This window comes from Elgaria multicarinata, chromosome 1 (genome assembly GCF_023053635.1).
Source record: "Elgaria multicarinata webbii isolate HBS135686 ecotype San Diego chromosome 1, rElgMul1.1.pri, whole genome shotgun sequence".
NCBI classification, from domain to species: domain Eukaryota; kingdom Metazoa; phylum Chordata; class Lepidosauria; order Squamata; family Anguidae; genus Elgaria; species Elgaria multicarinata.
Window position 1 is genome coordinate 136,183,004 of NC_086171.1, and position 12,608 is coordinate 136,195,611.

Consider the following 12,608-nt stretch of genomic DNA (forward strand, 5'->3'; position numbering starts at 1 on the left):
CGCCTCCAGGGCTGGCCCTCCCATGAAGAGGGGTGAGTCCCTTGCCTCAGGTGGCAGACTAGGAGGAGTGGTGAACTGCGTGAGCCAGGAGGACCTCCCCGCCACCCCTTTGTTGCCACCATGCCTCTCACTTTCTCCCTAACCCATTGCCAACACTGCCCACACTGCATATCTTCTCAGAGTGAATGGTCGGTGGGTGAGCTTTCTGAAGAGCCACATCACTTGGAAAGTGGCTGGCGCAGCTCTTCAGAGAATTGGCCAGGCCAAAATGCCTGGCTCTCAGGAGTCCTTCCTCAGAGTCAGGAATTGTAGGAAGGGTGTCTCTAGAGATTGCCTGCAGTACAGGCTGAGAGGATTCGCAAAGAGCAGCCGTGGCAGCAATGGGGTAGGGAAGTAGTGGGAGATAAAAGAGTTGGAAGGAGGGACACAGATGCAGCAGCAATGGGGTGGAGGCACTGACAACCATGTGTGTTCTCCCGTCTCAGGAAGCAGGAGAGCTGACGCTGGTGTTGTACACCTCTGTGAAGACAGTGCCGTTCTGACATGTCCAGTTTGTTAAGAGGCCTGGGGGAAGGTGATCACTTTTGTATCTCTAGGGCCATTTCTACACCTGCCTTTTCCCCCCCAGGATCATCGTGGGATCATCCCTGTGCATCCAAATGACACACAGGGGATCCCGGGAACAGGCAGGGACGATCCCTCCATTTTCTACCCCTAATCCTTAGGGGTAGAAAGAGCCAGGGTCACCTAATCAGTGGGTACTTTGGTGGACAGAAAATCATCAGGGACCGTTAGAAATAAACAACTCCCCATTCTTTGTTTTAAAAGCATACCCTGAAGTGTCGGATTTTCAGGGAGAAAATGAACGGAAAGGAAACTCGAGAAGGGGAATAGGTAATCCAATATGCCAAAGGTTCCCATAGGAACAGCACATCTTTTATTTATACCTGCTTGGAACAGCTGCCTCATTTGGAGTCTGACTTGTCGAAAGTGCAAGCGGCGGCCCCTAAAGCTGAGCTGTTGCCGGCTAGTCTCCTTGCTGCTAAACTCGCTTCTTTGGTGCTCTTGAGCCCACTGCCTTTCAGTGGTTGCACCGGCTCCTCGTGGTTCATTAAAGACGTTCAAGCAGTATTTCTACAGCTCACCATTCAAAGGAGGAGGAGAAGCAAAGCCTGTGCTAAGAAACATCCTCCCTGGTCTCCTGTGCTTGTAAAGCTACAGGCTGCTGCGTGTTTGGGGCTGGAGGGGATTAGGATGGTGCTGCATAAAAACAGGCGCTGTTTTCCCAAACTGCAGCCTCCTCAGTACATCTGCTGGGCTCTGCCTCAGAGACAAAAGGGTAAATGACGCAGTGATCATTCCCAGCTTGCTCTCATGATCACTGAGCCAGTGGACGAAGTTCCTAGACTTGAAACAGCGAGCCAGTAGTAGTGTTGCATGAGGCTGCCAGCTGAGAGGGGTCTGTCCTGCCCTTTCAAACAGAACCTGTGCAGACTGAGCAACACGTCTTTCAATGTGGCCTACTCTGTCCCCCTCTTGTTTAAGGCATGAGCAGTTTTTTCAAAAAAATATTCAGAATACTCGATAGTTTTGCAATAATTAGAAGAGGCAAACAGGAAAATCCCCCCCACCCCCACCTGAAATATATATCTTGCCAAGCATTCAGGAGCATTCAGCTGCTTGCAACAGCTTATGAAGCTGGCTGTGCATCAAAGATGCTCTATGAATGAGATTGACGTGCCTGCGTACAGCATGACAGCAGAGAGCTAATCAAAGAATCATGAGGTCTAGACTGTTTAGCCATGTTAAAAGGTCATGCAAGAAGGAACATGGCAAAGCTATCAAAACAGACGAGAAAGTAAGCCATGGAGACATGACTCCTGGGAAAGGTGCCTCATCCACTCTTTTGAGATAGGGAACGAGAGCGAGACAGGCAGGCAGGCAGATGTAGATCTGCCTCTTTTCAGACTTTCTAGCAATCAGGCATTTCAACTACCTGTATGCCAAGTTTCAGCTTCCTGAGTGCTGAGAAAGAGAAGACTTAGGCTGCAATGCTATTCCCAATTTCCTGGGACTAAGCTCCCATAACTCAATGGGACTTACTTTTAAGTAGACATATGCAGGATGTAACTGCAAAATGTAACTGCAAAAAGGTCAAACACAGTTTTAGATTGCATGAAGAGAACCATAGTTTCCAAGTCACAACGAGTCATTGTTCCACTTTATTCTGCACTAGTCAGACCATGCCTGGTTATCACAGAGTTATAGAATCATAAGAGTTGGGACAGAGCTTGGAGAGCATCAGTCCCCTGCTTAACACAGGCTCTGTGTATAGCAGAATAGTGCAAATGCACAGGTAGAAACAGCATTTTCTTTTTGCCATCAGAAATAATACCCCATTTTTCCTGCTCTAAAAAAATGCATTGAAAATGCTGTTTATAAACAGAAGTGAAACTGGAGGGTCACAAAATCATCTCAAAAATCTGTAAACAGCATGAAAAGGGAATGATGAAAGCACAATAAATGCCTTGCGTAGAAAAGCTCTCTAAGGCCTAATCTATACCAAGGAGGATATTGCACTATAAAAGTGGTATATAAAAAGCAGGAGCCACTCCAAGCAGGATATAGTGGCAAGAAAGCGGTATATGGTATGTGTCAATGGGCCCATACCGCTATAAAGCAGTAGTGTGGCTCCTGTCTCTTATATACAGCTTTCATACCACTTTCATAGTGCAATATCTTGCTTGGTGTAGATTAGGCTTAAGGCAGATTATTCTGATGCTGAGCAATATTTAAATGGTACGTACAGGTAATGTGAAATTTCACCTAAAACGAATCCCTTCTGTGTAAAAGAAGGGCTTGGTAATAATTGTGTGTCCCCCCTCTCTCCATCCCCCCTCTCTCTTTCTATATATATACACACACACCACATCTTATAAACTAAGTTGGGTGGCATTACTGAAAATTATCTTCCTCTTCCCCATTTTCAAGGAGACGAATTCAGTGTTTGATACATTCCACAGAATTCCATACACACAAAATTTACTGGCTTGTGTTTGAACTCTTCATGGCATGAATGCAGGGCTACATTTATCAGACCAGAACTGATACTCAACAGGCAGGATTTTTTTAAAAAAACAAAAAGCCTGATGGCTTTTAAATGTTCCAGAAAAAAACTCATTTGAGTTCTGTGCTTAAGAATAGAGGAGTCCTACTCCTGCATCCCCCTCCAAAATGGTCTGCCTTGAGTGAATTTGCTTGCATAAACCTTGAAAAGTCGTTTGATTTTTTTTTAATCATTAGCCATGGTTCCAGGACGCTGACACTCTTTTCAAAGAGGAGAAAGAAGATGCATTACTAAAACAGAACTTTATAGAAACTTAATTAGTCATTGGGGATATTATTTACTTCACAAGATGCAGTGAAAACAAAGGTCTGTCACCAGCCAACACAGCTGAACTCTGTAGATGCGTTCATAGCTCCTGGGTTCGATTAAGGATTCTCTCTCTCTCTCAAAAAAAAAATGCTTTCACGGTCTTTTTTGGCGGAACTTGACAGGATAATAGAATTAGATTTGTTGAATTTCACTAAACTGTAAAGTAACGTGTCATCAGCTTCACTTACTTTTCAAATATTTTTCTGTGGTAGAGCTCATTAATCTACCTCTGCTCACACATAAAATTGTGAAACCAAAAGGGCAACTCAATCAGTTATCCGAGTGACAGAACGTTATACATTTAGCATGTGGCTGCATACCATGACAGGCTACTGCCGGCAGAACACAGACAGCCTGCGTAAAGGTGGAGCATCTTTCCAGCCTGGATGTAAATATTATTGCAGAGTTCTTCTGCCTGAGATAAAAAGATGAAGTGTTGTTGTGGCTCAAGGGACGCATAGTCTGTGTTTTCTTGTGGAGCTGCTACACGCTGATGTATGGAATGGCAATGTCTGGTCTCCAGGGGAGGTTAAGCACCATTAGCCGCCCAGAGGTAGAGAAAATGTATAAGAAAAGTGAGGCAAAACCCAACAGAAGGAGTGGGAAATATTCCTGCCATCTATAAGATGCACAAGACCCAACACAGTGAAGTGAATAGTGCGGACTGGAGAGGCCTAGGTTTAAATCCCCACTGAGACATGAAGTTCACTGACTGACTCTGGCCCAGCCACTCTCTTTCAGCCTTGCCTACCTCACAGGGTCATTGAATGGGATAATTCTATATACACCGCCCTTAGTGTCTTTGAGGTTTCTTGAGGTTTAATATTCAAATGTAGTAACCTAATCCATTCTAGGTTGTTGCTGTTGTTTGATTTTCCCAGTTTCTTTTCAGGGCTAAATGACATGAGGAAATGGGGTGGAGTGGGGGGTTTCTAAATGTTTTCCCTTGCAGATTAAGACATACCCAACGGACAAGTGTGCTTTGTACCAAGGCAGCTGAGATCATGAAAGGATATTATAACTATCAAGAGAGTGATCTTCCTTAACAGTTATCAATTACTGGAATCTCATGAGTCTGGCTAGGAAGAAGGTGTATTGGCCAGACAAGAAGTGTGCCACTGGTTGCATCGATAGTGCTGAATTTCCTTAAAAAGAAGAGGGGGGAGTTTAGACCAAATCTAGTGGGGTTCAGAGGACCAAATTTATTTATTTATTTATTTATTACATTTCTATACCGCCCAATAGCCGGAGCTCTCTGGGCGGTTCACAAAAATTAAAACCATTCAAAGTATAAAACAACAGTAAAAAACCATAATATAAAATACAATATAAAAGCTCAACCAGATAAAAACAGCAGCAATACAAAATTACAAATTTAAACCATGTTATTTAAAATTTATAGATTGTTAAAATGTTGGGAGAATAAAAAGGTCTTCACCTGGCGTCTAAAAGCATATAATGTAGGTGCCAAGCGAACCTCCTTAGGGAGCTCATTCCACAGCCGGGGTGCCACAGCAGAGAAGGCCCTCCTCCTGGTAGCCACCTGCCTCACTTCCTTTGGCAGGGGCTCACGGAGAAGGAGAAGGAGATTAGATGGCCAGAGAGCCAGTGTGGTATAGCGGTTAGAATGTCAGACTGAGAAGACTCAAAACTAAACTACACATTACGCTTATTGCGTAGTGTGTGTAGCTGAAGCTTTGTTTTTCTATTTACTCATGTGTAACCATATCAGCAGAGATGGTGTGAAGGGTCAGCATGGTTAGGCCCTTGCTGATGCCCACACTCCAGCAGAGGGCTCACGGACAGCAGCTCCTTCTCCTTAATCACCATGGCAACCTGCTGGTTCACCTGCCTCTTGCTCTTGCCCAGGCAATGGTTATGGGGAGAAGGAGGAGGAGCAGCAGAGGCCGCTGCCTACTTACTCATGAGTTTTCGGACACGGATGAGAAAGAGGATGAGGGGCAATAGCAGGAGGTGACAGTGGTGGTAACTATGTATGGTCACTGAGGGAAGGGGTCCATCAAGGGTGTCTTGCCCAAGGGACTTCCAATACATTGAACCAGCACTGCATGCAAGGCCCCAATTTGGACTGGAACCACCACACACAGGGACCAGAGGATTAGACCTTCCCTGTCACCATTTTTCCATTGGTGACAATAGAGGTTTACCTCCCCCCACTTTTTAAAGTCTCTATTGGCATCAGTGGAGGCCCCCCTTTTTAACCTGTCTATGGTTGACAGGTTAATGACACCTGCTGAAATTCCCTTTTCTATACAACTCTTAAATATACAGGAGCCCTGTCCTCCTTTTCATATGATCACCTGAATGGACGTCTTGATCTGAATCAGACTGTGTGGCCTTACACTAGAATAAATTAACAGCTTACCTTCAGCTACATGTTGTGCAATTAGCATGTCATTTACAAGTTGTTTGCTCTCAGGTTTGAATTCCCACTTGACTATGAAGCTTACTGGGTGATCTTGGACCTGTCATTATCTCTCAGCCTAACCTACTTCACAGGTTATTTTGAGGATAGAATGGGGGAAGCCATGCAAATGTCCTTGAGCTCTATGAAGAAATAAAACAACAAGACAAAAAAACCTAGAACATACTTCCTGTTTCCTGGTCTTTGGTTTGTTAGTCTACTTTTATGGAAATCTTGGGATTAGTTTTAATTTCTATAACGCTAGTGTATCAAACTAGTAATGAAAAAGGCTTCCCAATTAAAGGAGTTTTTCTGGTTCTCTAACAACATATTTTTCTTCTTTCTTTCCATTTAATGATGGAACTCAAGATGGCATATGTAGCATTCTTTCCACGCAGCCTCTAATCCAGGCACTAAGTGACCAGACCAAGATGTGGTGAGCTTCAGCAAAATGGCTACCTCATGTGCCTTGCCTTCAGCCCTTTATTTATTTATTTATTTATTTATTTATTTATTTATTTATATCCCATCTTTTTGACAAAAATGGCCCTTGAGGCAGCTAACAAGCAAATGCAGATTAAAAACAAAATCTGAGTTCAAAAATAAAAACAAATAAATACAAACATGATTAAAAACACAACAATAAAAGAAATAAACAGCACCAAATGATTGAAAATTATTACACTGGAGTATGTCCTGGGACCTAGATGCAGAGTCTTGTGAGTTGGCCTAGGACTACTAAGACTAGGCCCCCCTCCTTCCCACAGTAGCCTCTGCAAACTGCCCACAGCATGAAGAGTTGTTTGGTTTTGGGGAGAGTAAGAAACTTGGGTGCATGTGGAAAAGCTCCTGCACATATCAAAAGATATTGTCTAGATTTGCCTTCCCCAACCTGGAGCCCTCCAGATGTCTTGGGCAGCTGTGGTCCAACCCATTTGAAGGGCACCAGTCTGAGGAAGGCTGATCAAGATTCTGACCCAAGCCTTCATCCCAAATTCAGACAGTATCTATTGGAGCACTACAGTGTTATTCTGTCTCTCTCTCTCTCTCACACACACACACACGGACTAAGTTCACAGGACAAGAACTGTGCAGGTAATTTCATGCCTCTTTAACTTTGTGGGTGGGTGGGAATGGTGCAAAGCAAAATGAGCGAGGCCAACGTTCTTTTCCATTGTGTGCATCCTCCTACTTTGGGCAGCTAAGATGAGCTGGAAGATATGAAACATGTAACAATGTACTGCAATAGATGAGAGCATGGAGCAGACTCAGTCCCTCTCTCAATTTGTGTGTGTGTGTGTGTGTGTTAAATTAAAGCCTCAAGAAACTATTGTCATTAGAAAGCTAGGTCATTAATCATCTCAGTGTGTTGTATAATTGAAAAAAACACTGAATCTGCAGAAACCATCTTCATTTTACTTTACATTTTGCCTCTGGGTAACTCTTTCAGCGTTCTATTTATAGGACTGGAGTTAGTTAATTTGTATTGCACAGAATTGGAGTGTGTGTGGGGGGGAATGGTTCTGTAACCCTTTGGGTTATACAGGAACCCATTTCAGCAAGCTAATGAGCTTGGGTGGCGTACTGAGATGAACATTAAATTACAGTAGCAGGGAGGCTGCTGTGATAACTACTTTTCTCACCCTCTTGGGTATCTATAGAGTAACCTAAATGTGTCACTCGCTCATTCTTTCCATGCAAATCTATTATATGCTGCAACACAAAAGAGGAACTAATATAAAATCCTTCTAACACTTTCTGAACCCGATTGTTTCCCCCTCACTTTAGTTGTTGATCTTTCTTTTTTGCCAGATGAGCATTAGAAACATACTTTTAAATACAGAGTGTCTCAGCATGTGCACTCTAGATTGTGTTCCACCACGTAAAGGGTATTATTTATTCATTTACATCATTTTTATCCCGCCTTTTAGCCAAAAGGGCTCCCAAGGTGGCTGACAAAGATAAGAAATGTGACAGTCCCTGCCCACAGGCTTATAATCAAAAAGACATGACAAGAAAAGCAAAGGGGAGGAGGAGGGAGGAGGAAAAAGCCAATCCAGGGACTAGATTCTTAGTTGCAAGGCTTGTAATGCATTGGACCTGATAGAAATAAAATCATGAAAGCTCCGATGCATTCATGCAGCCATGTTTTACTCACAATCACGCTACATTGTGGGTTTTGTAGCGCGAAGGCTGCGTAAGCAGTTGTTATCTTTTGCAAAAGAGGGATGGTGTGGTTATCATCAAGATGTTTATTATACAGCTGCCTTTCTGGGTTAAAATCTGGGCTCCCTATCAGTCACTTGGGCACTGGCACATATGCCAATGATATCAACACCACACCAGAGGGCTTAGGTCCTTGGGGGCTGCATTCCAGGTGTGGGCAAGGCTGAAGGCAAAAAGGCATAAAAATACCAGTATAGTTTAGCTGAAAGCTCTTCCTTCCAGTAACGAAGCCTTAGGAGTGGCATTCCAACCCTTTAGAATGGGGAAAAAATTGCACAAAAGCCAGGAAACAGCCAAATGATTGGTGGTTGGGGGAAAGGGGTGGGGACAGGGGAAGGGGCGTGGTCATCTGGGGAACCCTGTAGGGTCCTCCAGGAGGGCTGAATTGGATCCCAAGACTGCGGTTCTGCACCCCTGGCTTAGAGGAATCAGTTCCTAGAGCTTCACTGGAAGTGAGACATCTATTGATGCAGAAGACCATGGAAACTACATTTCCCATGATACCCAGTAATCTGAATGCTGCACAAGCAAGTGTCACGGCATCCAAAACTTTGCTGCAGCAGTCACAGCCATAGAGCTCCATCACACGTAATCCCCCACCCGCTTTGACTCCACATTTTTTTTACCTCCAACGCTCTTTCACTTGTTTGCTCTTCCAGTCTATCTCACCCCTTCTCTTTCTCCCTCCAGTTCATTGGTTGCTCCTTCCCCCCTTTAACAAGACAGGTCCTGTCAGATGAGTCCTTCAATCAGACCACCTTTCTGCCTGGCAAAAACGGAATGACCCTTTTAGTCTGGCTCTTTGGGGGCATTGAGGGAGTACAATCCTGTCTCTGCAGAGATTTGGGCGTTGTACAATTAAAAAAACAAAACACTTTTGAGCCTGGGATGCGTGGTCTGGGTTTTATATTGAGGTTTGGAGCTGTCTGTTGGGAGAGATCGCTTTTCCCTGCCAGAACCTGATGCAATCCATTCAAGCCAACAGCCAGACTCCTGTCACAGCACACACCCCCAACAAAGGAAAACGCACTTAGAGGAAATAATCCAGACTTTAGGAGTTCTAGGAAAAGACAGGAAAGGCTGGGAAAGAGGTGGGGTGTCAGCAGGACCGGCATGGTGTCATGTGAGTACTGTGCTGCAAATTCACACACCAGGCATGGTGAGAGTGCACTAAATCTCTGGTGTGATGGAGCCCTCAGTCTGTGCTGTAATATCCTTAGGTGCTCTAATGCACCACTTGCCTCTGGTAGGTTGCAAATGGAGGGGGGGGGCAGGAAAGTACACGGTTGTACATCTCAGAGATTGAGGCAGCGCTAAATCCAAATCAGATGGGGCCAAATTCAAGAGTGTCAGATGTGAAATGGCCGTGGGGCTGAGACACCAAAAATCCAGCATCTCCCTGCTCGCTTCCAGTTATGGCATGTACCACATCTTACCCAGAATATTTCCACTGCTTCTTTTACTTCAATACATATCAGACTTTCTAGGACTAAGTGTTTCTGCTGCTGTTGCTGCCCATGTCTGCTCAGTGACTCCCAAAAGTTACGTTGTGTCTCCTCAAAATTGAGAGGGTGGTTTTCTTTCTGTGATGCTTTCTGTTGCCTTCTTCTAAGGGCAAGGAGCTGTCCAGGCAGCCTCAAGAAGTCCCTGGCTGCTCTGAGCAGCTCTACAGGTCAAGAAAGGAATCCCCCCTCCTTCCAAGGTGCGTTCTTACCTTTGCGACCAGACCGCATAAGCTCTGGCATTCAAGGCGTATTCCAACTCAAAGCGACTACGCAGAGCAGCGACGTGGCTACGGCCGGGGCATCCTCGAGCAGCCAAGCAATCCGAAGATGAGGAAGGAGAAAGGGAGCCGCTGCTGTTGCTGGAGGCTGGTGACATCAGCTGGGTTGAACAAAGGGGACCTTGTCAATATCGACCCATGACAACCAGCACGGTCTTGCCAGAAAGACTGATAGCAGCACTCAGCATTTGGGGTACATCACACAAGTACATTTCCTGTAACCCTCAGTCATTTCTACTGCTATTGTTATGCTAGATTTCTTTTTATACGGAACTGGTTGCCAAGGAGATGGTCAGCATTGTAACCTGCGCAAAGCATTCCGTTATATTTCTTTTTCAGGGGACGAAGCTGTCGCTTTCACTTACATGTTCTGAGCACAGGCTAGGGAAAGGCCCTTGCTCCGGCTGCTTCTGGCTGCTTGCTGGAAACACCCCACAAGGGGGAGAACTTCCTTATCATGGACCGTAATAGAGCTGCTTTAAATGTTAGTGTAGCACTGTCACTTTATCCACTTGTGCCTGATGCGACCCAAATGCAAACAGTGAGTCCAAATTTCTGAATAGCCGGAAATCAGTGGAAGGTAAAGCCAGCTGGGCCTTTCTATGGCCCAGTTCTAATCTGACTGCCGTAAGGACATAAGAAGAACTATGCTGAATCAGACCAAAGGTCCATCTAGTCCAGCACACAGTTCACACAGTGGCCCACCAGCTGTCAACCAGGAAACCATAAGCAGGACACAGGTGCATCATCAGCCTACTGTCCATGTTCCCCAGCAACTGGTACATATAGGCCTCCTGCCTCGGATACCGGAGGTAGCACATAGCCATCAGGACTAGTAGCCTTCTCGTCCAGGAATTTATCCAACCATGTTGTGCAAATAGTCTATTGTGGGCATTTGGTGTTACCTCTTTGCAATTTACCACATCAGTGGCATGTGATGATCATTGCCAAGGGCCCATAATGGTTGAGAACTGTTATTATTTACCATACTATCCATAGGACAAATGTTTAGTGTGTTTTTTAAAGGGGGATTATCTTTACAGGTTCTCCTATTAAAAGTGCAATATTCTATATCGGGTACACAACCCATGGCCTCAGTCTGCATGTAGCCCTCAACAGGTGCCTTGACCCTCCTGTCAGCACCCAATTCTCCTCCCTGCCACTAATTTCCTGATTGGACCCACTCTCCCAATTCTCCCCCAGGGATCCTCCTACAGATCACTCTTTCCCCACCACTGCTACCAGCAGGGAAAGAGTGATCTGCCACAGGATCACTAGGATGTGAGAGTGTGTGTATGTTTGTGCATGTGTGCATACGGTTTCTGACTTCCGAGTCTGCGCTTGCCTCTCCAGGCCCAAAAGGTTGTTCAATCCCTGTTTTAGATAAAGATCTTTCATGCAAAAATAAATTCTACCCAATGTTAGCCTCATGTATATTCTTCCCTCCTCTCTTCACTATGTTCTCCCAAGTAGAAAGTAATTCATGATGTCAGATTCATTCGTATATGGAATCTCTTGGAAACGATCCACAGTGAGGCTGAAATTTATTTATTTATTTTATTTATTACATTTATGTACCGCCCCATAGCTGAATCTCTCTGGGTGATTTACAATAAAAGAGTAACATAGACATAGGGTTCAGGGAGCTCATAGGAGCATATAGTTACACCTTACCTAGTGAGAGCTAGATTGTAGAATCTTAGAATAGTAGAGTTGGAAGGGGCCTATAAGGCCATCAAGTCCAACCCCTGCTCAATGCAGAAATCCACGTTAAAGCATCTCTGACAGATGGCTGTCCAGCTGCATCTTGAATGCCTCTAATGTGGGAGAGCCCACTACCTCCCTGGGTAATTGGTTCCACTGTTGTACTGCTCTAACAGTCAGGAAGTCCCTGTACCTCCTCGTACAAGTCATTAATAAAAATGTTGAAGAGCACTGGGCCCAGGACTGAGCCCTGCAGTACTCCACTCATTACCTCCCCCCAGTTTGAAAAGGTACCATTGATAAGCACTCTTTGACATAGGACACAGTTATGGTTTGTTTAAACCCAGTGTTTGCTCTCTTCTCATATTGGGTAGAAAAATATGTGTCTGAACAAGCCCAGGTAGCTCTATTTTTGGAAACTTTTGGATTTCACCAATTAAAGAACATGGTAAATCATCACCTTTATCAAATGAAAAAAATAATGTAAGCCTCAGAGGTATTCTCATGCTCATTTATGAATGATCGTTGTTGTTGAATACTTTACTCAGGATAATCACTGAGTTAAAAATTATGAAATAAGGTCTGTAGGATGACAAAAGTGGATAATTTTGTTGTTGCCTTAGGGGGGATTAATGAGTTTATAGGCAACAACACAGAGGTTTAAATAGTGTGGTCACTGAGGGACCAATGGTGGTTTAAATAGTCAAAGGTTAGTTAATTAACCCATCATGGGTTATCATGTTGTGTGGAGGGAGTTTTAACCAGCAGTTGGTTATTTGGCTGAAACAACCAATGCAAATAACCAACACTGTGCAAAGTTGGCTATTTGAACCACCATTGGTAATTGTGTTGTGTGGAGGGCACTGTTGGTTATTTCCTTGGCCACCATTGGTTATTTTATCAGCCACAGAGTTGCACGGCAAGAGCAGTCAAAGCAGTGGCTGCAGCTCTAGCCCAGCTAGCAGGATAGATTTTCGGCAGCAATGGCTGATGGGATAGTAGTGGGAAGACTGAGGGGGGAAAGAGGGCAGGGG

The 12,608-nt window shown here is 44.6% G+C and overlaps 1 protein-coding gene across 1 annotated transcript in view; it reads right to left on the reverse strand.

Annotated features, from left to right (window-relative positions):
• Positions 1–12,608, reverse strand: part of TNNI3K (TNNI3 interacting kinase) — a 209,668-nt gene that overhangs the window by 9,068 nt on the left and 187,992 nt on the right. The window contains exon 23 of the mRNA XM_063137406.1: positions 9,802–9,971. Within this exon, the coding sequence (XP_062993476.1) occupies positions 9,802–9,971 (170 nt within the window). The remainder of the gene's footprint in view (positions 1–9,801; positions 9,972–12,608) is intronic.